The sequence below is a fragment of the Melopsittacus undulatus genome, chromosome 8 (genome assembly GCF_012275295.1).
Source record: "Melopsittacus undulatus isolate bMelUnd1 chromosome 8, bMelUnd1.mat.Z, whole genome shotgun sequence".
Lineage (NCBI taxonomy): Eukaryota > Metazoa > Chordata > Aves > Psittaciformes > Psittaculidae > Melopsittacus > Melopsittacus undulatus.
In genome coordinates, this window is record NC_047534.1 from 30,835,675 (window position 1) to 30,861,919 (window position 26,245).

The 26,245-nt window shown below is 43.6% G+C and overlaps 1 protein-coding gene across 4 annotated transcripts; it reads left to right on the top strand.

Annotated features, from left to right (window-relative positions):
- The first annotated feature begins 867 nt into the window (after nucleotides 1–867).
- NAB1 (NGFI-A binding protein 1) lies at nucleotides 868–26,009 on the top strand. Of its 4 annotated transcripts, none has more exons than XM_034065472.1 (8): nucleotides 868–1,131; nucleotides 6,516–7,349; nucleotides 12,843–12,976; nucleotides 13,946–13,997; nucleotides 18,926–19,036; nucleotides 21,298–21,439; nucleotides 22,585–22,758; nucleotides 23,330–26,009. In XM_034065472.1, exons 2-8 carry the CDS (start codon nucleotides 6,531–6,533, stop codon nucleotides 23,419–23,421), a joined length of 1,524 nt encoding a protein of 507 aa, XP_033921363.1. In that variant the 5' UTR covers nucleotides 868–1,131; nucleotides 6,516–6,530; the 3' UTR covers nucleotides 23,422–26,009. The 4 variants fall into 4 exon arrangements, with proteins under 4 accessions (XP_033921363.1, XP_030901721.2, XP_005145634.3 ...); XM_031045861.2 differs by lacking the exon at nucleotides 868–1,131 and adding an exon at nucleotides 1,538–1,820; XM_005145577.4 differs by lacking the exon at nucleotides 868–1,131 and adding an exon at nucleotides 1,542–1,820 and having other exon boundaries at nucleotides 22,609–22,758.
- Nucleotides 26,010–26,245: the final 236 nt, after the last annotated feature.

Consider the following 26,245-nt stretch of genomic DNA (forward strand, 5'->3'; position numbering starts at 1 on the left):
ATCCTCCTGTAAGTACCCCAAGCTGTGGCCATCAGTTGGTGTCCCTGCTCCACCCTGGAAAGATGGGCTAAAAGTTAGATTAATCTCGTTAGTGCTTGGTAGTTTGAGTTCTGCCCCTTGCCGCACCACCCAAACCCCAGTCTTCAAGGCAGCAGTGTTGTGGCCACTCCTCAGCAGGCATAAGGATGTCCTTCCCACACAGCCGGCGCCTCGGGCCTGAATGGTGACTGCACCTGTGCCCAGGGCTGGTGTGTTTTGGTGTGCTGGGCGAGGCGCAGGAGGAAGGTTTTCACCCCAGAGAGGTGATGTGTGGCATCCTTCGAGCGATGGGTGACGGGGGCTGGAAGGTGTCACGCTCCTTGCGGATCCCAGCCCGGGGGCAGCTGTGTCAGTGGCACACCAGTCCTAGCCGCGGGCCGAGCTGGCCAGGTCCTGCTGCCACCCCGTGTTCTACCAGACCTGCTTCCATGGACCGTGCTGCCCACCGCTCCTGCAGCTCTGACACCACCTCCCTCCCCCGTGGCCTTGGGCCTGCTCCCGGTGCCCGGCCCAGGACAAGGCGGCTCCCCCCCCAGTGCGAGCGGAAGGTTTGAACCCGCGGGTGGCGGTGCCCGGCTGCGCCTGCGCGGTGCGGCCGCGGCGGGGCGCTCTGCCCGTGCCGGTCCCACCTCCGCGCGGCGGCCGACCCCGCCGAGGCGCTGCGTCACGCGGCGGCCCGCGCGTGGGTGGGCGGCGGTAGCGCGCGCGGGATCTCCCCATGTGACCGCGCGCGGGAGGGGGCGGTGTGTGGTGTGCGGGGCGAGGGGGGGGGTAGAGGAGAGGGGGGCGGAGGCGCCGGAGGCTGTTCCCTCCTTCCCTCCCGCCCGCTCGGCCTCCGCTGCACGGCAGGAGCGGCAGCGGCGAGGCGAGCTGTGCCGGGCGGTACCCCCCCTCCCCCCGCCCGGCGGCAGCAGCCAGGCGGTGGCGGAGACCGGCTCGCCCACCCGCCCCGTCGATGGGAAAGGAGGAGCCTGGGCCGGCGGCGCGCAGGCGGGGGGGGCGCTGGCAGCAACTTCGGCGGGGCTGAGTCTGCGGCCCCGGGACGGCGTCGAGGGAAGCGCCGGGCAGCCGACGGCGGCAGCCTACTGCAGAGTACGTGCGGGACGGCCCGGGGACCGGGTGCGAGCAGCGGGGGCAGCGCGGCCCTGGCCCCGCGGGGTACGGCCGGAAGGAGCGGGCGGGTCGTGCGTGGGTGATTCCCGGAGAACGCAGCGCGGGGGGGACGGGGAGTGGGCGGAAAGTACCGGAACGTCCCCACCGCGCCTGCTGCCGCGGGGGGGCGGTGGGGCGGGACTGACGGGACGGGACAGACGGGGGCGGCGCCCCGCCGGCCCCGCGCGGGGGTATCGGGGCGGGGGGGACAGACGGGGACGGCGCTTTGGTACGGGCCGCCCCCTCGTCCCGTGCAGCGTGGCGCCTTGCCCCTCCGCGGCCTCTCCCCCCCGCCGTTCTCCGCGCAGTGGTTCGCCCCCTCCTCCTGCCCTGCAGCCCTTGGTGGGACGTGCCGGGTTGTCCGGGCCCCGCGGAGACCGTCCCGCTGCCCCCTGCCCGGTAACCCGAGCACCTCAGTGCAGCCTTCACGGGCAAGCGGCCCCGGGGAGGCTTCCCGCGGGCGGTCGCCGGCTCCCGAGGGGTGCCGGGCCGCGGCTCGGGGCTGTTCCCGTCAGCGGGCTCAGCGGATGCGAACTCGGTGTCAGGACCGCAGCCCTCCCCCGTGCTCGCTGCGTCGGGTTCCTTCGGTTCGGCTGCGTTCGCGGCCCCGCTGGCATATGGGGCTGCAGGTAACCCCCCGGGCTGGGCGCCGGTGGGAACCGACGGCTTGCACCGGGCTGGAGGGAGTCGCGAAGTACTCGGGTTCTCTCTGTCCTTATGAGTTTGGGGGTGTTTTTCTGCACGTTTCAAGTTTCTTATTAGTTGCGGCGAGATACGCATCTGTATTTGGATGTGAAACTCACTTAATAGCTTGTATTTTGGCACATCTCAGAGCTAGACAAGACTATTTAATTTGCTAAGTCTCGCTTCTGCAGCTACATGTAATTTTCTTCTCCTGCTAAAAGTCCTTTGGAAATGCTGCAGAAATGTAATGAATATGCAAAGCAGCCAGTTCTCAAATCCGAATCCGGTTTGTCTTCAGAGACTTTTCAAAACGCCCAAAGTGATCAAGATATATTATGAAATAATCACTTTTGCCTAAAATACATGAATGTGATGTTTCGCACTCTCTCCTTGTGTGTATTCCTAATTGAATTGGTGACAGCTCAAATATAATTTCACCTCAAATAAAAGCCTCTAAAGATCAGTTAGGGTTGCTCAATTGGTTTTACTTCTAGTGCAGCCTGGAAAAGCAGGAAAACTGCTAGTGGAGTCCTTGCCCCGTGCTTACATCCCACAACTCCCGCGTTTTCCTTCTCCCAATCCTTCACCCACGTCCACCACCTGCTCACTGCAGCCGCGTATCTTCCTGCCACCTCCGGGAAATGTGCAGCTTTGATCTGGGACCAGGCAGGACGGGAAGAAATGAGTGTTTTCCCGTGGTTAGAGATACTGAGCCGGGCTGCTTCCGCTGCCGGCTATCTTGACAGAGGGAGCTGGTTGCAGGAATAGGTTGTGATTCCTGCCCCGGTTGTTTACAAATATTTAGTCGTGCTCTGTGGTGTTCTTGTGGTTTTTGTTTTCCTTTTTCCTAGGAGTTATGTTTGTGGTCAGAGTTAAGGTGACATCCAGCCTTTGGAGAGGAGGGCTCGGCATGTGGGGTGATAGGCTGTGGATGTGAATGAGGTAATGTGGAAAATCAGAATGCACGGTTGTGGGTTGCAAAAGGCTGAGTGAAAATCTAAGTTGTGATTTCCTGATTCTTCTGTGGCTGTGACAGTATGCAACCTTGCATGTATTTTAAACAGCTGTGTCTGTGATGGGGACTTTCCTAGCATCTTTGTTTGTTCTATATGTAAAATGTTCTTCCCTGTGTGTTCCCACACTCCTTACTGTTACGGACAACAAGCAAAGAAGGGGGATGAGTTGCAGCTCAACTGCCACTGCTGCATTCATTTATTCCTGCAGACCTTTCCATGCCAGCTTTGTGTTCCTGCCTTTTGCCCTAAAAGGGTTTGCAGTTGGCCATGCCTTAGAAGATCTACTTGCTCTCTCCTAAGGCAGCCAGTTGTTCTCATTAGCTTCTTAGGGTTTGCCAGAGGACGGTTCCAGGCTGTCATTCCTGAGCCAGACTAGAAAGCCTTCTTACTGAGAAGGCATTGAAAGAGGGGAGCACGCATGGTGCCCCTAGGCTCTTACCTGAGGTATTCTTCACAGTGAGAAGCATACACAAGTCTTCTGGCTGTGAGCTTGCCCCATGTCTTCCTGTTGTGTAACCTCTTCTTGTGCTCATCCTTTGCCCCAGAAGCACGGCCCCTGCTGCACTGGAAATGAGAGCAGCAGTGGTGGAAAGCAGTACTTTAGGTCTCTTAGATGTAGCTTACAAGTCACCCAAAAGATGTATAGCACTGAGACTTGAGTGGATGTGCTATGGCTTTGCCATAGCCAGATAGGTAAGCAGAGCCCGACAGCAGCAGCAGTGCCTTTGGGTTAACAGTTTCTTCCAATGCAGGTGGGGCTGCGCTGCTGTCTGAGGTAACCTTGTGTGTTGCTTGTCCTCTTCCTAAGCCCCATCTTACTCCTCAGGTCAACTAGCTTACCTCCTTTCCCAGCTTTGTCGGCCATGAGCTGAGCCGAACCAGTGGAGCGGACTGGTAATGTGTAGAAAAGCAGCGGAGCTGTTGGTGTGGTGAGGCTGTCTTGGAAAGAGAAGGGAGCCTTTCCCTTATAAAAGTTCAGAAATACTTGGGATGTCATTGAGGTGAGTGGAGAAGGAGCTCCGTTTAAGTGAGGGGAGAAAAGAGGTCAGAAGGAGGAGTGTTGGAAAGTGCGTTTTCTGCAGAAATCGGTAGCAGTCATAAATGGAAAATGTGCGTGGCCCTCTCAGGAGTTACTGTACTAAATTTGGAAAGCATAATTTAAAGTACAAAACAAAGGGATTTCAGTCTTGCTTTAAATGCAAATCTCAACACAGTCTGAACTGTGGACTCAATACTGACGCATCATAGTAGCTATTAATCCAGTTTCATCTGTCATGAGGAGACTTATGATTAGAAGCCTCCAGGTAAAGGCTGCTCATGAACTGTTGCTGCTCTTCCAGCCTGTGGGCTGGAAAAATGAGCTCCATGCCCTGCCTGGAGCTCCTGAGCTCTGCGTAATTTCACTGCCACTGTCCTCCCAGGGTTCAATTTAGCTCTTTGCACAAAGTCCATTTGTGTAGATTCTGTGCTAAGAAGAGTGACTTTCAGAGCAAATGGTTATTCTTTTATGGCAGTTATTGAAGTGCAATTGTAGTATTGATAGTAGAAAGTCAACATAATTTGAAATGGGAGGATAGGAATGGTTCATGGAACTGCCAGTAAGCCATAAGCTGTTGATTTTGTTTGCCTTGTCAAAGCTCGTGTGGAATGGGAGGATTTTCCTGAGAAATCTCTTCCTGAGAAATTCTGTGAAGTAATGTCAGTTTTTTGAATCACAGAATTACGTACCGTTTGAGGGATTACCTTACGTGGTTTTCCTCATTGCCTTTAGTTGCCTCTTACATCTTTGAGTGTAGACAGTACTTAATTGTTCTTCTGCAATTGGCTGTTACTTTGGGAAGCTAAATTGTATTTCTAACACATGTAGCTCTGAAATGTTTCCCATTCCATCCCGAGTTCCGGAGTGTGCAGTTCATTTGCTGTTGAGCTCACCAGCAGCTCCATGAGGTGGCTGCTCAGATCTGAACTGCTCCTGACATCCATTCTGTTTTACAAGCACCAGCGTACAGAGAACGATACGTAGAGCTGGTGGGTTTGGACTTTTGTAATTTTGGTCTTTTCCTGGGACTCCATCTCTTTTCCTGGAGAGGTTGTTCTTAGGTATCCTGGTGCTGCCACATACATCTTTGTACACTTTCTGTTGGTCTCCTCATTTATTTTCTTCTACCAGAGTTTAATCAAAGATTTGCAGCAAAGGCCTGATCCTTCAGATGCTCCTTGAATAGAAGTTGAGTTACATTTGTTACACCTCTACATTTGCTTTGAGTTGCTGAAGAAAAAAATGCATATTGTAAAAAAATACGCAAAACTGCATATTACAATTTCTGCCTTAATTTTACTGTTGGTTACCAGTCTCCCAGCGCTGCTAAGCACGGATGTATTCTTGCATCACAGTTTTGGGGTGAGGCATGTTGCATGTTGTCAGAATAGTTTCCCCCCCATGTGTGTGCAAATCGTTCTGTAAGTGCTGATTTTTAGGTTACTACTGCGTGTTTTTTGAAGTGCAGCCTGATAGTAGAGCCAGAGTAGTGTTAGCAGACCAGCTCCATGCCTTAGTTCTGTTACTCGCCTGACCAACTGTGAATTACATGCTTTAGACCTTACTGATTGGTGGTTTAGCTTAACACAGTAATACTGGAAATTATCTGCTTGTAGTTGTGAAAGCCATTGTAGAGTGAAGAGATGTGTGCGTGAGGGCCTGCAGCTCTCTGAAGAGTTTATTTTTTACAGGATAACTGTGGATAACAGGTTTTATGAAGCTGAAACTCTGCAAATGTTTTTCTGCAGCCAAAAGGGTAGAATACTGCTGCAATTTGTCCCTTGGGAACCCTTAGAGCACTATTGTTATATTGCTGTACGGTATTTCATGTCCTAAGTATCAATGAAGGGCAGGCCTGGTAGCAGATGGGACAGGCAGGTGAATTCAGAATAACTTTTTTAAACAATACGTGTTGTAATCTGTCAGTGCTTTTGCTTTGTCTGTGGATGTTGCTCCCATAATTGAGATCAGTGGAGGCATTAGATTCTTTTTACTTGAAATGGGGAAAACTGTAGAAATACTTTGTTCTGAAACACCCTTTTATTGGTCCAGCTTCATTAATTCTCTGGGGTTCTGTGAAGCACTTTTCTTCTTTGCTTTCCTTTTACAGTGCTCCACACTGCTGTGGGGGAAAATGATGTGAGTTAAGAAGAATTGAAACTGATGAGCTTTTTTTTTTCTTCTTCAGGGGATCAAGTATTCAGTAATTCTTCAGGGTGTTTTGTGATCATTTTGATCTGAAGATATTAAAGAGTCAAGTAGAAGCAGTGAGCAATATTGAATGACATTCTGGGGAACAAACATGAAGAGGGAATGCTGAAAACAAGCTGGCTTCATGTTTGAATTATCTTTTTTTTGTAGCTGCATCAAAACTATCTGCTGATTTGTTTTTTCACAAATGTTTCCATTAAGTTAGCTATTAAAAAGTAGAGCTTTTGCCCCTCTTTTCCATACCTGGTCTTATAACAGGAGAAAGAAATCCTGTCCTCTGAGTTGACAGCCTTTACTGAAGGATGGGTGGTGGGGAATGCATCTGGGCGTCAGCATTCTGGTGCTCATCTTCTCTCTGTTCTTACTGTTTGCAGGTTCTGTTATCCGTGATGGCGTCAGCTCTACCCAGAACCCTCGGGGAATTGCAGCTGTATCGAATACTACAAAAAGCAAATCTCCTATTCTACTTTGATGCCTTCATTCAGCAGGGTGGTGATGACGTCCAGCAGCTCTGTGAAGCAGGCGAAGAGGAGTTTCTGGAGATAATGGCTCTTGTAGGCATGGCTAGCAAGCCTCTTCATGTCCGAAGGCTGCAGAAGGCTTTGAGGGACTGGGTCACAAACCCTGGTCTTTTTAACCAGCCTCTCACCTCCTTACCGGTCAGCAGCATTCCAATCTATAAGTTGCCAGAAGGGTCTCCTGCATGGCTGGGAATATCCTGCAGCAGTTACGAAAGGAACAGCAGCACTAGGGAGCCTCACCTGAAGATTCCAAAGTGTGCAGCCACGACATGTGTGCAGAGTGTGGGTGCAAGCAAATCTGATGTGGTGGGGAACTTACCACTGCAGAGCGGCAGTGAGCCGAGGCTCTGGCAAGGACACCACACCACAGAGAGTGAGCATAGTCTTTCTCCAGCTGACCTTGGCTCTCCAGCTTCACCAAAGGAAAACAGCGAGACCCTGGATGCTGCTGCTGCTCTGTCAGTTGCTGAATGCGTAGAACGTATGGTTCCCTCCTTGCCCAAAAGTGACTCGAATGAAGTCAAGGAGTTACTCAAAACAAATAAGAAACTGGCAAAGATGATTGGTCACATCTTTGAGATGAGTGATGAGGACCCTCACAAAGAGGAAGAGATCAGGAAGTACAGTGCAATATATGGCAGATTCGACTCGAAAAGAAAGGATGGCAAGCATCTCACTCTCCACGAGGTAAAAACCTTGAGCAACAGTGGGCTTCCTCCCTTTTTCCTACACCTTTTATGAGCTGCTGTTCACAGGTTACACTTTTTGTACAGGCACTTCTCACTGGGTTGCAAGAGCTGTGTGTCCTACTGAAGCTGTAGGCAGTCCTGCCCTGGGATAGAAATCTTGAGTGCCATAGAAGTCCCCTTTGTTGTATGGGTGTGTGTATGTGTGCACCAGTGACTTCAGCTGGGTGTCATCAGATGGCTTGGTCACTGGTGTAGCCTGTCAGACAGAGGGTTTAAGCAGTTTGGCATTGAAATAGCAAACCAGCGTTGCAGTGAACGTGGCTCTCGGGATTCTAAGCACTTGGCACATTTTTAAAGCAGTCCTGGCTTGGTGTTCCCTTTCAGCTTTGAGAACAGACTGGTTGTTTGGAAGATTACTAACTAAAATTGCTTGTGTCTGGGAAGAGGATCACTTGGCTTGGTTATTACACTGTGCTGTCTTCGCTTACCTTGAGACCCTGCTGTGTAGCTTGTGCCGTCAAGGTAAAAAGGATTTTGCTGATGAGGTCCCTAAATCCAGTGGGATGGGAATTTTTGTGTTTGAATTGGGATGATGCTTAACCATACAACTTGTAGGTTGTTTTGGGCAGTTGTCTTAAGCTGGGGAAGTGAAGTGCACACTGTGAGAGCAGGAAGGGAAAGGACTGTCTCCAGTATTGATGGGTAGCTGTAATTTGAAGGTTTGTCCTTTAATACCTGCATAGCATCTGTTCCCTCTTGTCCTTAAAAGAACATGTGGACCTCCTTTGCTTCTCTTCTGGCATTCTTGAGGCTCACAGTGTGTATGTTGTAACGCAATAGGTGTGTCTGTGTGGGGAAGAGTTTGCCAGAGCCAAAGTACAGTACAAGAGGAGAACAAACATTAATTCAAAGCAGTGCCAAAACACTGTTGATATGAATGCTGCATCAGCATTTTCACAGTTAACAGGGATTGCAAAATTTCAGTTGGATTTAAAATTTGGCATGTAGGGCTTAGCTCCCAAAAGGAAAGGCAATGTTTATGTTACAGGAGTGCCAAAAAAGCTGTACTGGCTTAGCCTTTTTTCACTTCAAGAAGAAGTTTTGTAGGTGTGTGATCTACAGCGTAAGACTAGGTTCTCTTTATGCTTCTGAGTTGAAGGGCAGAAGGAAACAAGGTGCACTTCTTTACATTTTGGTTTCTGTATTTGCATTTATAAGGCAACTGCACATTAGTAGCAGAGACTTCCCAAGGACTTTTAGTACAGACTGAGGAGAGGCTTCCAACAGACTTTTCTACCACAGTTTTAGCTGTGCAGCTTTTACTTATGTGCATTGTGGCTTACGTGGAACACTTAACAATCTATGAATTCATCCAGTGTGCTCAAGAACAGATCTCATCTGTAGGGAACAAGTTGTGTGTGAGATGAACTTCAGGACTTGAAAGGATTAATTGTGTAGATGCCCTGTATATGTTGCTTTAGGATTCAGAGAAAGGGGGTTCTCCCCACCTAGGCATGGAGACAGTCAAAGATGTACAATGTGTGAAGCTGTGCGCTTTCACAGTCTTTGGGGCTGCAGAATATGCTCTGAAATCTGGGCGGACTTCTTGTAGGATAATTCCCTAGCAATGGGAGGTGGGCACCAGGGGCAGATACTGTGCCAGGCATGTGGTGGGCTCTGGAGTGGCTCTGTGAAGCTGGAGTGAGTAGTGTGGTGGTGATTTGAAGGTGCAGGGTAGCAAAGAACCAGAGGAAAGGATGATTACTCTGCCTTGTTAATTGTATTTTTTAGTACTGCACTAAAGATCTTTACTACATCATTGTAAAACCATGTTTAAAAATGGAATGAGAGCATGGTTTGGCTTTAGGAAATGTTTCTATCGCTATTATGATTAAGGGCATGAGATCAAAGGAGTATGTGGCTGACTTATGCCTCATTTACGCATGTGGGGCCTTGCTGAACTGCACACATGCAAGCAAGAAGAATTTGCTCATTATTGGTTTACTGTTTGCTTAAAGAGGCCAGATTTCACAAAGTTTTGTCTTGAGTGGTCTTCATTTTAAAGCAGTAAATATACAAATAGTAGCAATGAGACCATCTTTTTTTTTTTGTTTGTTTGTTTAAAATCTGCTAAACCAGGGTTTGCCTTTTGTAAACTCAGATTCAGTGGATTTTTGGTTTTGATGGCTTAATTTGCTGCTCAGAAGGAAGGACGTTAAGCAACCAGGGAGGTAAGTTCCTACTTGTCCAGAGACTATGTTTCTGCACATGTTAATGCATTCCAAGACTGTCATTCTGCATCACAGTTCAGGATCTCTCCTTGCAGCTGGCAATGAACAGCTGAATAAACTTCACTGTGAATTTAAAAAGCTTAAGTAGTGGTTAGCTTCTTAATGTAAAGATCAGGCTATGTCTGGCTCCTCAAGCAGAGTGGAGATGCATGCAAATTAAAATCAAATCTGATGGAATTATTGGCAAATTAGTGAGAATGTTCTCTGTTTCAGTATGAACACTGGAGTGTCTTGGAGGGCTTGGGCAGCCTTTAGAGGCCAGTGGGAGCTGTTGACACTGAGCTGGTCTGGAAACATGTGTTATTGGTAGGATTATCTCTGTAAGGCACTGATTAGCCTAAAATCTGATGCAGAATCTTTCAGAGATATTCCAGAACTAATAAACTTACTGTCTCGGTATTACGCAGCTTTTCAAGCATGGAGAGCCTTTAACGTTTAAAGTTGGACTGGAGAAGTGATGAATGTGAGCCATGCCCTTGAACTTGGTGACCTGTGCATGTTTGAGTCAGATTTGTAATTTGTCTTAATATTTCAGTGCTTGTCTAGGTACCTATAAAACGAACAAACAAATCCTGTTTCATAGTGTGAGAATCAGGAATAAGAGATGCAAGTAATAAATTTGGTCTAACTTGATCTCTTCCTTTTGTTTTCCTGACTCGCCGAAACAGTAGGGCTTGGTATTTGTGTTTTGTAGTGAGGGAATCTGTGAACCCCATCACGTGGGAATGTACCCATCCCTCTCCATGCAGCCTGTATGGTTATGTGTTCCTCCATATCGTTCAGGCTTCCAGCAACCAGAATAATTATTTTTAGGCATGCAACACTTTCTAGCTGCAGTATTGTGCCTCTGAAAAGGCAGGATGCCATAATGCACTTCAGTTTTGTAAGTCTGGATGTGACCTGAAAGAAGAAACCAGGAAAAACAAACAAACATTTGGCTTTTCTCATGTATTAGGATAAACAGCACTTGCTTACAACCACCCAAAGCATTTTCAGTGATTTCAGCTCCTTGCAGCCTTTCAACACTTTGACAGATAAGAACAGTCTCAGATTATTTTGTGGGCATTGGCCATGTTAATTCGTCCTTGGCAAAGTACAAGCTATCACCATCACAGAAATTAATGCCTGCTTTGGATGGCAATACTTTGCATCAGTGTTGTAGTTATCTTTTGGTTATGTATCTTTTATTTTTTCCCCGGTGTTTTTTTGCTGAGACGATAGACATTGTGGAACAACTGTTCCTGTCTAAGGAGTAGCAGTTACTTAAGTACATTGTGGGAGCATAGTAACCTCAAGCCGTTTCACAGATTAAATCTAAACTTCCTACCCTTGTACATTTGATCTTTGAGGGGTTTTTTGGTCTGTACAGAAACCAAAGGATCAGGCAACATATCTAGTTCGCCTGTTAAAGGCATGTTTGTCATTAGTATTCGGGTATCTCAGGAAATGCCCTACTTGGATCGGAGGCTTTTATGCTAAACACAGGAAAAAAATGCTTAAGAAATATTAGGAACAGCAGTTCTGTTTGAGGTTTTATGAGAAATACTGCATGGGCTCAGGCCACTGAGAGAGTCTCAGGTCTTCTGGTACACATTTTTAGTTTTTTTCAGCCTCCTGGAGGACAAGTGTTGCATTAGGCAAAATACATCTATTCCAATTAGAATGACATCAAGCACTGCAGTGAAGGACAGCATGATTGTGTGTTGTTCATATCTTATGACAGCTTCCATCCTTCAGGGATGGAGTGCGTGATGTTTTGGGTGAGTTGCTGTGATTTAATTCACAAGTAACATTCTGCAGTGTGGTAGACAGCAGGGTAAAGAAGCATGGTTCTTAGCCTTCTCTCAAGAGACACCATTTAACTGCAGACCTCCTGGCCTCTCCTCAGCCTCATTTGTTCTCTTCCATGAAAAGCAGCTCTTGTAGCAGCAGTGTTTTTGGTGGCTGAGGTTACACATGTGGTCCTGTCGGCTCTTGGCCACAGAACCCTGTGCGCTGCACTACGGCTGTGGTTTGCTCTGCCAGATCAGGGGCTGGGGATGGCACATCCCATTCTGTCATGAATATGCTGACTGTGCTGTGGGAAACCTATGTACTTTGTAATATTCACTAGCCTGAGACAGATACAGAACATACTGTGGACAGGAGCAGCAAAGCAGCTGTGCTCATTTGCAAGAAGCGAGGCCCATTCAAAGCAGCTTTATTTCTAGAAATAAAGAGCAGAAAAGTTGTGGGCATTCTGGGGAAAAAACCACCTGCAGTACTCTGGCCTCTGGCTTTTATGCCTCATTAGAAGTGCTGGCTGCTCTTCAGCTGAGGAAGAAATGGAAATGTCTCTTCAGCCTCTGCTGACTGTGGAAGGAGCCGAGAATCTCCTCTCCAACATCTCAGTGTCTCTCATTGTATTAATAGTGTTGTTGTTTGTCCATACTGTTGACCATAGGCTTTTCAGACCGCAGTGTTGTATATGGTGTAATCATGACAGTATCACCACTTTCTGTAGGCTTCTGAGCACTGTGAATCCATTTTGAGCCTTAACTTTGGGCTTTTTTTTCTCCTCCCCTCTTTATGAAGCTACTGCCAGCAGCAGAGGCACTAGAAATGTGTCCTGGCAGGCTCAGGAAAACATCCTTGAAACAAGTCACATTTGATTCATGTCTGAAGATAGTCTTCACAAACACGAGGGTGAGAAACATAGCTAAAAAAAGTTTAATCGTTTCTTAAACCATCACCTTCTACAGAATCTGTGCTGTATTCACCAGGGAAAGCCATCTGTACCCACACTGTCATTTTTTTTTCCCCCAAGTCCTGGGCATATTGCATTTATAAAAATAGTGTTCCCTGTAAACCAGGCTTTGGGAGCCGAACACTGTGAATGTTCAGAGCTACTGTTTTATACTGAGATTTAATTAATGCTGGGATGAGGCACAGGCAGCGCACATTGAGAGTATCTTACAATAACATCTTTACTTTAAAGGGCATTAAGTGCCCCAACTACACGTTTTTCTTCCCAGAGGCTTACCTGGCTTAGTAAGAGTATAAATAAATGGAAGAAACCCTCCAGGGTTTGCTGTACATTTGTGGGTAATTCTACTTGCAGCTGAAATTTGTCATTATTTCAGAAGAACGGGTACGTTTACAAGCACAGTGGGTGAACTTATGCAAAATCATGAATCCCTGGTTTTGTGTTTGATTTCCAGCTAACAGTTAATGAAGCAGCCGCTCAGCTGTGTGTAAAAGATAACGCCTTGTTGACCAGGAGAGATGAACTCTTCGCACTAGCTCGGCAAATCTCTCGAGAAGTTACATACAAGTATACTTACAGGACCACCAAGTAAGGTTTTAATTAACTCAAAGGACCTTTATTTTCAGGGAATGAATCAGTCGAATAGCATTTCTTTTGAAGTACTAGAGGCTAGCAAAGTGCTCTTCTGAGGAAGGTAGAAAAATGCTATTTTAAGTCGTGAAGCTTTCAAACTGCTAAGATTTAGCTGCCTTGAATTACCTTTTTATTTGCTCTCTCGTTTTCCAAAGTTTTCGATGATAGTGCATGCTGAGAGGCATCTGAGAGGCTGGCATTTCAAGTATTTGAGGCATTTGTGTATTCCAAGGTTAATGTAAATAGGCAAAGTAGCCAAAGCTGCTCAGTGTATCATTTGGGTATTTTTACATACACAGATTTAGCTCGTTAGTTTTCAGGGAATGAGAAAGATAAGATTGTGGGGAGCAGCTTATAAATCTGCTTTAAAGAGGCTGAAGCTGACTCCTAATTTCAGTTGTTACTGTTCTGTTAAATGAACTGCTGTTATGAAACAGTAACAAAGGCTTAATAACTTTCAAATGCAACTAAAACTTTAGAATTAATAAGTGTTACTGAAAGTCTCAGTACTTTCTATATATTGTTTTTAAGTGTTAACTCCTTCACGTGTAATGCAGTGTCCTTTCAAAATACATTTTCCTACGCTTGAAGGATCTAATGATTTTCCTTTGCTCCCCTTCCTTCTATAGTGATTTATGTAAAAATACATCCATTCTGGGTAAGCAGTGCCAAAGGCGTAGTTCTCTGTGCTCAGGTAGCTTTCTGTTCTGTTCGGAAGAATGTCTCTTGAAAGCCACACAAGCCACCTGTATTCCTCTGTACTTGAGTGACATATACTGCTACGTCCAAGTGAATTAGAGTGCATCTCACTTGTTCTTGCTTGATGTTTTGGGGTTTTTTATCTTGACTCTGTTTTTCGTTATTAATTCTGTTGGTCAGGGTTAATGTGCTGTTTACTGACAGTCTGTGTGTCTTCTTTTCTAGATCTAAGTGTGGAGAAAGGGATGAGCTGTCACCAAAGAGAATCAAGATAGAGGTAAAGTATTACAAGTCCTGTGTTTTGACCTATGCATGCTGAAATTCACTGTTGTTTTGAAGTGAGCTATTTTAAAGAAATGTGTCAGGAAAACATTTGAAAGATAGGGTCAGAAAAGAATTCTAAGTGTACATACCTATATACCTCATAAGAATAGCAGATCTTCCTTTTTGATGTATTTTTTTAACAGATTACTGTTTCTCTGTTACATGGGTATCTGATTCATCCTTAGCATTGTGTGTTTTGGGGTTTTTTACTGTCTACTCCAAAAAGTGTGGGCTAAATGTGCATTTGAGTATAAGCTAGGCCTGAGTTAGATCTGTATGTGACACAGATATATGATACATTCTTTAACTGTAGAGGAAAGTTGGAGCATATTCTGGAATGCGTTTCTCATGTAACTCGTTCTGTGACAAATGATGCACTGAATGCAAGGCTTCCATAAATTTTCAGCAGTGTGATGCTTTTGCCTGTACAAAGGCTTTTCCCATGAGACAGACCTCAGTGCAAGCAGTTCGTTTTGAAAAGGCAGTTATGAATAGGTATGGAGGAGTTAATCTTTTTTTATTTATTAAGTTCCATCAGTCTGTGGACAGCTGTAGTTTGTTTATATAATATAAAGCATGCACATGCATTGAGGATTTATTCATACCTTTGACAGTAAATCAGTAATGTTATTTACATGCGTTAGGATTTGCTTTGACATATGCTTGTTCTTCAATAAAAGAGCAGAGAAAAGGTGCATTAAATCTTTTTATCCACCTTCACAATTATCTCCCCTGACCAGCACATTGCAGGATGGTTGCTTGAGTCTCCCCTTTTTTGTCCAGTCTAGTCCTGATTTATGAGAGTTGGTGGGGAGCTGCTGCTCCTCTGCTTGGAATAGTATTTCATTGACTTAGACTTCAGCATTAGAAAGTTTTTCCTTCATTCAGTAATAATTGATGATGAGCAAGTATCTAAAATGACGCACTGCAAAGGAGGTGCTTTTTTATTCATTGAAAGAAAAGGAAAGATTAAAATCCTCAAAAATACAGGCTGAAACTTTAGGGTTTTTGGAGATCAGGAAATTTGGACAACCTTAGGGAATCTCTGTTCTCTTATATTCGTGTGTGGTGAAATCCTGAGTCTGGAAGGCCTGCTTTCTCTAGGCACCTTTTAGTTCAGTAATTCTGAGAAAGGATGTTTACTTGGTTTTCTTTCTCTCTAGAACTACCAGTCATGTTTTAAAATGCTGGTGAAAGATTCATGTCCTAGCTGTACAAATGGCTATTTCAGAAATAGGGCTTTTTTTCCACAGTAAGAAATGTAAATTAAACTAAATGAAATATTCTTTCATTTAATAGCATTATAGCATATGATTAATTATGAAGTAACCAGTGTTGTCATCAGCATACATTTTCTTTTTCCCTTTGGGAGTCTTCTAAGAGTAAGTCATTAGTACAGTATATTATAATGGAGACACACTGTAAGTCATGGACTTTTCTTCTAATGAATTTTAAAAGGGTGCATTATTGCATAGTAACTTTTACATGTGGCGTTTTGGGTTTCTGGAGCTTAGATTTCTAAAAAAAGAAGGCAGCCTTTTTTTAGTAGTATGTTTGGGGATTTTTGAGGAGGCTCGTTCTTAGAAAGGTGGAGGTAAATATGAAAATGGTAGCAAATGCTGAAGATTTTTCCTTCTGTTCTGGGTGAGAATTCTTTACCCTGTTTTTAGAGTTGTTATGTTTCATTGTGGCTCTGTAGCTCACTGTCATGCTAGTATCATGCAGAGGATCTGAATAAGAGTGTGGTGGTGTTGTAACTAGCTCTTTTTTTGTAAAGGTCATTTTGCCTTTCTGTTTTAAGGCTGAACCCTGTATTTTGATTCACCATTCCTTTACCCATTAGTCATTAACATCTCTGCAAAGCGTGGCCTAAAATATTAGGGCTTGAATTTTAAGAGGCTTCACAACTGTTTGCATATTGTCAAAGATTACTTAAAAACCAAAAAAGAGTTAATATCTTGAAATATGATAACACTTAATCCCCTTCACCACCCCCCCCCCCCCAAACTCCAGAGAGACTCTGAAGGTCATCCTGGAGCAGAGCTAGCAGAGCTGTGTGTACAGGCTGAATATTGCTGGGTTACAGCCACCATTGCGAATTTATCCTCTTCACGAATATGAAACTCACAAAAGCATTACAAAGAAACAATATGCCATGAATTACATCAAATTACCTGTAAAAGCCTTTCTCTTCCCCAGCGAGCTCTCCCCCTCTTATTCGTAGAGTGGGTGGGCGAGCTGTGGGAGTGAAGCGTAGAGAGGAGAAGGGGAAAAATTCCAGGCAAATGACAGACTAAAGGTGTGGAGGGAGTGAAAAAGGGAATGGAATGAATTGGGATTTGGAAACAGATTATAAGGAAGGGGTTGTAGTTCCTAAATCTGCTCTGGACAAAGAGCAGGACAGACAAATAGGGATGTGCTGTTTGCAAGTAGGTGAATAGCACATCCCCCTGCAGGGCAAGGCTGTCTCCTGCATAGGTGTTATGGGGTGGGGGCACCCCTTGTTTTGTCATCTTCCATGAGTCAATGCCAGTACTGCTCCAAGCGATGAGCTGTTGTGGCACCGGCTTGGAAAGCAAAATATATCACAGGTATATCATGCAGAAGGCATGGACAGAGAGGCTACTCATCGCTGCTGCTGCTTTGTGTTGGGGTTGGTGAGGTTCCCCCTCCGTGTGAACAGCCAAGAGAGCGAAGAAAGAGAGTTTTAAAAATACTCTTGCTGTCTGCGGTATGGAGAAATTGTTCTGTGTGTCAGTGTCTTCATTCAGCTGAGCGGGAGGGGTGGGGAGAGCCTGCAAAAGCTAATTTCACAAAGCTTGAGTGGGAGTCAGGGGGCACAGGCAGGAAGACCTGAGTGGGGGCTGTGAGGAAGCATCTTCCCTTCGTGCTGGTATGAGTGGAGGGAGAGGAGAGAAAAGGCCCACCTCCACCATTGCTAAGAAGGTTGAAAAGAAAACCGAAGTGTGGGATTTGTGTTTCTCACAAAACCAGCAAAAGCTACTGTTTTCCTAGGAAAAATGTCATTAGAGGGAGCGAAAAAGCACATGTGGGACTGAGAACATCTGCTGCATGAAGCTGCTTGAAAAACAACTGAGCAGCAGCATGGGCAAAACAAAACTGCTGCGCTGCATACAGCAGGCACTTCTGACCACAGAGGGAAAAGGAGCCTCTAGGCAAACATGGTGCAGAGCAGGTTGTCAGCTGGCCCAGCCTGCTCCTCATCAGCCCTTAGCTGAGACAGCAGAGCAGAGAACAGCCAGCGGTAGGGGATGGCTCCGGGAAAGGTGATCCAGAACGGCATCATCATCCAAGTTATCTGCATGATTGATGGGTGACAGTCACAGCAATGGGCAGCTGGCCTTGCTTTCAGGAAGCAGTCTTTAGTTTTGTATTGGCAAGTGATCACATATATGTTATAAAGAGCAGTGTTACCTGTGTTGTTGCAAAAATAGGATCCTGAGTGATAGGGGGTTTTGTGTATTCAATTTCTCATCTTCCTACACACAATCGTTCTCCTCTCCAAAACAAATTCAGTTCTAACTATGAAAATGGTCAGTGCTCATGGAGATGTGCTGCAAAGCCTTTGTGTCTAGAGGATGGGGTTTTGTGGCAATTCACCTGGTTATGAAATTTTGCATACCTATATGCTTGGTTTTTTCCCTGAGGGAGTATGATGGGTGGATAAAAGCAATATGCAGTGTTCAGACAGATATTTCTATTTATTTTTTTTCCTCTGAGCATAAAGAATAGCTTTATTGGCATTGGGTTGCACTGAGGGTCTGGCCACCATGCTGCAGGTCAGTGGCAGCCTGCCAATGGCATAGACCTTGTCATCCTTCCCTTGTGGTTTTTTGCAAGATTGCTGTTGTTATTCTTGGGATGTAACTTATTTGTCCACCCAGTGTAAAAAAAATGTTGTTTGCATGCATGAGCCTCTAGAATCCACAAGGAAAATATGTCTAATTTGGCATATTTGATATGTGGACGTATGGATCCTCAATGTCACTGTTCTCAGGTGTTGGTATGTTTTAGATCTCTTGCTTCCTCCCACATTTTAAAAGTCACCTATATATACTGTCACCTACATACTGTGCTTTTGTAAACATTTATGGATGTTCCTCTCTCTTTTACATGAGTTTTCCTTTTATAATGCTGAGCAGGATAAATTTCTCATCTTGAACCTTTGCTTGGATGATTAATTTATTTTAATGGAGTCTGGCACGTTTTCACAGGAACTTTATTTGCTTTATGGGTACATATGCAAGCTGCAAAAAGATTTGCATGTCATAAGCATTTGAGACTGAAAAAATTGAATGATGATTTCCCATAGTATATAAAGCCTTAGCTACCCTGCTTGTAAAGTGTTGATATTTCATTTTGTGGTGCTACTGTAGGCTCTGTGTAAAACACCTTGAATTTCAGGGGGCTTTGCTCAGTTTCTTGAGGTCAGTATGTGCAGCTCCTGTGCCTTAATCTTGACTAGATATAAGATTGGTTTCTTAAGAATCTCCAAAGCTGCTGTATGTAACAAGTGACAGAAACCACGGGCCTAAATCTGCCTGGCAAGGCTGATTGTAAACTAGTTTAATGTCAGTGGCAACAGTAGTCTGGATTCACCTGAAACTGTGAGAGATGACTTTCTGTGTATGCCATTTTAGATATATAGCAGTTGGTGTAGAGGGGTTGTCAATGCTTTATGCACAAACCTAAATGATGTGAATAGCATGAACACATAAATTGCAGAACTGGATTTTCACAGAAGTTCAGGAATGTGTTTTTTGTTGGCTCTTTTCTTTTTTCTTTCGATTATACAGAGAGGGTGATGAAAAATCAGTAATATGTCCCTCTTGCTGTTTGGTTTCTTTTTATGCTCAATAGGATGGTTATCCTGATTTCCAGGACACGGTCCAGACGCTCTATCAGCAAGACAAAATGCCACTTGCTTTGGCTAAAGGGAAGAATGAAGACTCAACAGCTCTTAATTCCCAGGTAAACCAACTAGACTACACAGGCATGTCTTTGTACATTGATTTTGGTGTATTGTTTTGATGACTAAAGTAATTACCATCAGTGTTCAAAGGCTGCCGAGCTTAGCTGTGATTGCATCACTCTTAATTGGGGTTTACTTCTGGAAGTGTTCTGACACAGTACTACAGCTTTAGCCTTGTTAGTTCCAAGGAGGTAAGATCTAGTGTAGTAGGCTTGAAAAATACGTGACTGCCTGTTGAGAGCAAGTGGGGTACTATTGGTACAGTATGTGCTGTGTTACTTGCGTTATTAGCTATAAATGGAAAGTTCAAGTTACTGAGTGTAGAGGAATAGAGTAGGCGATCTTGGAGTCCTCATTTCTGACGTTTCTTACAAGAAGAAAGGCCAGTATAATTAGGAAATAGAGCACCTCTGGATATGAGAGGATAAATTGCTTAAATAACATCTACCCTTGTGGCAGTGCGTTGTTTTCAAGTACCCAGAAAGCTTCCTATAAACGAAGACAGGTTTCAGATGCTTTGTCTTTTCTGTAGTGTATCCCAGCCTTGAGGCAAAATACGCATCTCCTGCTGCCAGTTGTTGCCAAGGAGGGGTTTCATGCTAAGTTGCAACAAATTGTATAGCTGATTTGAGCAACTGTAATCACCAAATTTTCACCTAAGATTACGGAGTTACATTCCTGAGAGTAGATGTGTTACCCTGTCTTTTACTTTCTTCTGTTGCAAAGTAGGGTACAGAGATATAAATGTGTTCATCGTGATACATCAAAAAACGATCATGCTACCTGTTCTGGTGTCACATAATGATGACCTGAACTTGATTTTTGCAAGCTTATTTTCATTGTGTATATGCTTTAAAGCTTTCATTGGTCACTGCTACCTAACAATGGACTAGAAATTTATTTTAAGCTTAAAGGTACCTGCGACTGTGCAGGGTTTTCTGTGGTGATAAGAAGGTCAAAGTTTTGGGGTTGTCCCAACTATATAACCAGAAACGGCATGAGTTTGTACTCTTTTAGAAATCTATTGTGAAGTTCAGAAGTTGTAAATGGAATAGCAAAAAGCACACTTGAAAGTAAACTATTTGAACAGTTTCTTCTTTTACTTGCCTCCCAAGACCAAACTTGAGCTATCAGTGTTCTTCTGCAGAACCTGATGAGCTCTAAGCCAGAGTAAGTAAATACTGTTCATGTCATTACCCTGCTATCAGGGTCATCACTGTGCTGCAGAAGCTCAGATTTTGCTGGTCTGTTTTGCTTCCATTGTATTTGTAGATTGTTGAACTCTTCTGGGTATGCAGACCTTCATGGGAAGTCAGGGCTTTCATAATCTCCCAAGAAAAGTCCTCTGCAGTTAATGGGCCTGTGTACCAGTTGAAATGATTACTGCATTACCTGATAGAGAAATGCCTTTTTCCCAATCAGTTGTAGATGTTAAGGTTGTACACTTTCTGTTCCTGTGTTCCTCGTGGCTCTTCTAAATCAACTTTCTTGACTTGTGATTTTATTTTTGCAAGATGCTTATTTACATTCTCAGGAACAAGATTATAGTGAAATTAGAATTCTCTTGGCATTAAAGTCAATGACAAACATTCAGACGCCATTTCCTCCCACATTGCACCGCATTGTTTAGTTTCACTCTCAAGAGGTGTATAGGTCTTGTTCTTCTTCTAGACAGACATTTCACACCTTTATCCCCCACAAACATACTGTGATCCTACACTTTCAGAATGGCAGATTTTTAAGCTTGTGTAGTGCTGTTGCCTAAAATAAAGATTCCAAGATGTCTGGTGAAATCTTGGCATGAGTTTTTAGCAGATGTTGCCATTGCTCTTGGAATACTTTTTGGAATATTTTGTGAAGACATATATTTGAAGAGAGCTAACTGATAATTAAGACATTATTTTCTGCTCTTCTTGAGATTCTTTCAGTGTAACCGGCAATCCTAAAGTGCAGAAAGTGTTTTTTGTGTTTTCAAAGAGTAGAATTTAATGTTGCATGTCTGTGTGGATGAACTACAGCAGCTTGCATTTTAAGTACTCTTGAGTGACTCAGAAGAACAGTATGAAAATCTATGGGTGCAAAAATATTTTGTTTGCTTGGTAGTTTTGAAGAAACCGTAAAGCACACATCTGTACATATGAGTCAACAAAAACCTATATCTAGGCTGTTAGTCTTATCATCTGATAATGTTTTTTTCCCTGTGTTTTGACTCACTGTATGTATGTATATAGAGAGATAATCTTTTTTCCTTTATTTGCAGTCAGAAAAGGTGATGGCAAAACAGATGGAATTTCTTTGCAACCAGGCTGCGTTAGAGAGACGTCTTTCCACAGGGTGTTACAGGCAGAACTCAGAAGAGCACAGCCCAAATGGCATGTCATTAGATAACACTGATGGACAAGGTATGGTAGCTTCCAGGCATGGTATTGCTGCCAGCAAATACATTTGGTATTATGCAACTTTTGTCAGTAGTGTTATTTGTGTAGTATAGAACACTGAGCGCTGAATGGACAAGTCAGGATCTCTGCCCTGGAGTGCTTAGAGTCTAAATAATGCAATCAGATGTATAGTCACATTCTGCTCTGTTACTCTATAATGTAGCCAGGCAAACTGCTTTCTCTATGGATAATCCTATGGGGAGAGAAAAAGGCAGGGTGCATTAGTGTTACTGAGAGCAAACCTTGGCTCTAGCTTTATCCTAAGTTGTCAAAATAGAGCAGGATGGTGCATTTTGTTTGTGTTCTTGCTTTGTGGAAATTGAAAGTAAAGCAGATAATGTAGTTGGTACCCTTTTTTGTTTACTTGTTTGTGCAGTCTAGGAACAAAGCCTGAGGAGCTGGCTATGTAAATAACTTGGAATTAACTAGATTCTAATGGTGTCCTTAGTAGCTTGTTATTCTTCAGAAAGCTTACAGTTTAGTGGCTCTCTCTTTGATTTACCAACTGGCTGTTCCTTAGCTTGAATTAATTGTAGGAGTGTTTGTTTTGTTTGAGTGTTTTTTGTTTAGATTTCTTCTTTTACTGTTGTGAAGGGAGATAAAATGTTTTAAGCACAAGAAATAAAACCAGAAGTTTTTGTACCTGGTGGTTTTTTTAGAGCTAGTTTAAGGGGGGAGATAAACAGTAGAGAAGGCAACTAAAAGAGTCAATGGAAGTAAGCATTAAAACAGGTTTTCATTTGTGTGTATTGGTCAGGCAAAGCGGTACACAATTATACAGGAAAAAGTAAGGTGTGTGGCTCCAGCTCTTCTTGATAGTGCTAGCTTCTTTATGCCATTTATCCATTGTGCAGTGGGAACAGGAATTTTTAGGATCTTAAAAGGGTTTTTGAGCAGAATGAGAGTTTTAATTTTACTTTTGGTATGGCTGAATGTTCCTTTCCAGCAATGCCTGTGTCTGCAAAGCAGCGTGTTTACATAAGCTTTGCTTTGCTAGAAACCTGCCATGAGCAGCTGGAAATTAGGATGCAATTTTCCTGATAGAATCAGTATGTCTTTGAGTCCCTACCTGTTTAATTTCTAATATTGCTTTGCTTTTAATGGATCAGCGTTTCACTGTGACCAACTTCCAGGTGAAAGACCGCTGAATCTCCGAATGTCCAATCTGCCAAATAGACAGTTGCAGCACATTTCACTTGATGGAGAGCAGCATGTTGGAAAACCTCTGTGCAGTGATCTGATCCGGCTTTACCCCAGTGGTGAGGCGAAGTCCCAGTCTTCGGGTTAGTGCTGCTTCTTGTAAATTACCCACTGTTTCTTAAAAGGCTGTGATGAACTAATGCACGATGTCTCCGAGTGAAGAAGCCAGTAGCTCAGCCTGGCATGCTTTGTGCATAACCTTTTAATCAAGCCTTTGGACAAAACTTCCAGAGGAGTGTTACTTGTTAATCTAGAATCAGATTGAATATTGTTTGGAAAAGCTTACAGGGTGCAGTAACTAAGTTCAGATAAGCAAGTTCTGGCATGTGTCTGTCCTCAGAAAGTGGTATTGACCCAAGCTACTGCTTTTAAATACTTAGGTTGCTGTTGTACTGCAGTTTGATTATAACATGTTTTCACCCTTTATAAAGGAATCAAGCTTTTTTATAAAATGGCTTTTTACTCTGATTTATAAGGACCTAGTGATGTTCAGTTTTAACCCAGCTGGGCTAAAGCCCAGCAGGAGGAGGCGAAATCCCTTGCTTCAACTGTTAGTATCCATATGGTTCATGGTCCTTTTTCTTGAGAAAGAGCACAATATATTTGTTTCCAAGCAGTGCTTTTAACATTATTCTTTTTTCTTTCTTAATGCAGAAGGCCTTGGTATTTTAAAGGATTTTCCTCATTCGGCTTTTAACAACATAGAAAGGAAGGTCATAAAAACAGAACCTGAGGACACAAGATAGTCATTCTGCTCTGGAAAATGGTGTCATAATAACGAGTGAAACTTCGCAAGAGAAAAAAACCAGCCTTAATAACCAGTGTTGCCTCATTCAAATAAGAGATTTCAATAGCCAAAGCCTAAGAACTGGTACAGTAACGTGTGGAAACAGGAAAGCAAGAGACACTGCAAACTAAAACAGTAATACAGGTGAATAAACATTCCTGTAGAAGTGGTTTTATAACATGGGAAGATTCACAAATTAATATTGTGGGTCTTCGTTATTTAAGAATGTATTATGTGTTTGTATAACTTATCAAAGTAAATCTAGATGTTGGGACGTGTATTGAGTCCAGTAGATGTGGCTACAGTTCATTTTACTTGAAATTTCAATGTCTACTTTAAGTGTACCTAGCATAGATATGGTTGTTAAACATTTGAATTAAAATTCATTGGAGAATTAGGAATGCGAACCTTGTGACACAATTAACAGCAAGTTTGCAACAATATTTGTAGAAAAAGGAAAATGCATAAAATATTTCATGGTTTAAAATGTTATGTGGATATAGCATTTGATAGACCTAGACCCTGATTCTGTATTATAGCGGACGTACTTGACACTTAACTATTGTTACATCACTTTCAATGGTTTCAGCAGCCTTTGTGTAACACACTTACAGCATAATACCTACTTACAGTTCAGGAGTGTAGAGAATGCCAGTTGGAAGAGGCCACGTGATTGGCTCCCATTTCCTTGGGGAAAAAAACTATGATTTGATAATACTGTACAATTACTGAAATCTCAGCTGGTGGGAAACCCAAGAGACAATGTAGCATGGACAGGGCTGCAAAAATTGTGATTCAGACCATTTATAACTTTTTGGACTTCTCTGTGGATCTTTCAAAAACAAAACCAAAAAGCATCCTAGGTGTGGCAGAGATAAAGTATGGTGCACGATTTATGCATTGATGTAAGAGGTTGCACTTGATATCCAGAAACTATACGATCTTTTGGAGCAGACGACGAGGAGTTACGTCTTTAGCGTGTGACTCCTAATTAAGTGCTGTCCAGCCCCCATGATTCTATGAATATACCGTATACTGCATACAGTATGCCAATACGTTTCTTTATATATGTGATTAATTAACATCTGTATTCTTTATTTATTTGACAGTTTTTATTTTTTGTACATTTTCACTTTTGCAGATGTCATTTTATCTAAGGAGAAATAGTCGGCATATAACTTTGGAATTTACCATGGTGTGTTTGTGTGCATCCATTTTTCCTCTGCGCAACTCCCTCAATAAGAGTTGCTTTCCAGCAGTCAAACCAGTTATATGCCTCAGTTTCTGAATACAGTTTTTGCTTACAACATGTTATGGAGGGGAAAGGGAGGGCTGAAGACAGTAAGTTACCGTGCCAGCGGGTAAACTTCCATATTCAGGTGTGCACTTCGTGTCTGCAGTTTGCTCTGTGTCATAGATGTGTATTAACGATTCAGTCACAATCTGTGTTGTACTGAAACAGTCAGCAAAATGTGAGCTGAAATGTCTACACTGCAGTCTCTTATCACTGTAAACATATCTAATTATTTTATCACTTTTGATTTGTGGAACAAAGCTTTATAGTAGAAACACCAGTAAACAACTTTTTATACTATTAAAATGTTTGTTTTTTTAAAAAAATGTTTCTTGAACTGTATGGTACTGTTTCACTTACTGAAGTATCTTTAAGCAATGGAGTTCGCAGCTTTGCTGTTAGAAATAAGAGATTGAATGTGTAGTTATATTTCCTCTTTCCTGTTGTGTGAGCTAGTGATGCGGATAAGATTGTAATGTTAGCCAGTGCCCTGGTTAGTATCTGAGTAGCTTTCATGAGACGTGTATGGGACTTGTTAAAGGACAGCTTAAGGTTTGAACTGTACAGCTGGTGTGATAGAAGGTACCAAGCCACAAAACTGTAGAGATGTAGGAAATGTTCTGGGTTTTCAACCCCTGGCATGATCAACAGTTGTTGTGTGGATCACAGAAGAAGCTCTTAAGCTTGCTGGTCTCTTGGATTAAAGTGAGAGGAAGGAAAAAGAACCTGCTAAGCAGCACGCTGTTTCAGTTGAGTCCAGAATTTATTTTGTAAACACTAATGTATTAAATTTGCTATAAATTAAAGTATCTAACAGTTATATTTTTGAGTTGTAAATACAGTACTTTGTGTCACGACCAGTTGGTTCTCTCCAGGATGATATTTCAGTCTATAGTCCAACAGGCCATTTCAGTCTCAATAAGCTGGAAGCAATTTTTTTTACTGGTTTGCAGCTGTATGATAATTACTTTTTTTTTAACCTGGGGGGGAGGCGGGAGGTGCATCCGAGTTTGCACATACATTTGGTAATAGCAAATACTCAAGCATTGGTCTTTCCATGACAGAGGTCTTGGTGGACTGCGACTTGGCTTAGCCTCTGGAGCCGCAGGTGAAGGCTTGCCCTCATCTGCTCTGGAAGGGTTGGTAGATTCAGGGTACGCTGGATCAAAGGCCGGCCCTGCAGATGATGCTTGTTCTTATTCACATGTTTATATTGTTGCTTACAAAATAAAATTCACCGTGAGAACTCTGTAGTTTCCCCAGGGTTTTTCCTTTATTTTAATGGTGTTCTCTGAAAGGAGATGTTAATTTTCTGGGGGTAGGGGAGGAGGGAGCAGCTCTCTCCAGAGGAAACAATTTCCTGCTCTTGTGGTTGAGCCCTCATTTATGGGTGGCCGTATGTACACAGCCTGCAGAGCTGTAGTGGGCCAAGGCAAAGGGGGATGAACTGAAACCCAGAAAGGGTCTCTGCAGCATGGCAGTCTTACCT

Excerpts from the sequence above, each read along its gene's own strand:
- NAB1 (XM_031045861.2), top strand. The coding sequence starts at position 1,719 with ATGCGAACTCGGTGTCAGGACCGCAGCCCTCCCCCGTGCTCGCTGCGT. Across the intron at positions 7,350-12,842 it reads AGCATCTCACTCTCCACGAG|CTAACAGTTAATGAAGCAGC; the intron begins GTAAAAACCTTG and ends TTTGATTTCCAG. Across the intron at positions 21,440-22,584 it reads AGATAACACTGATGGACAAG|CGTTTCACTGTGACCAACTT; the intron begins GTATGGTAGCTT and ends TTAATGGATCAG.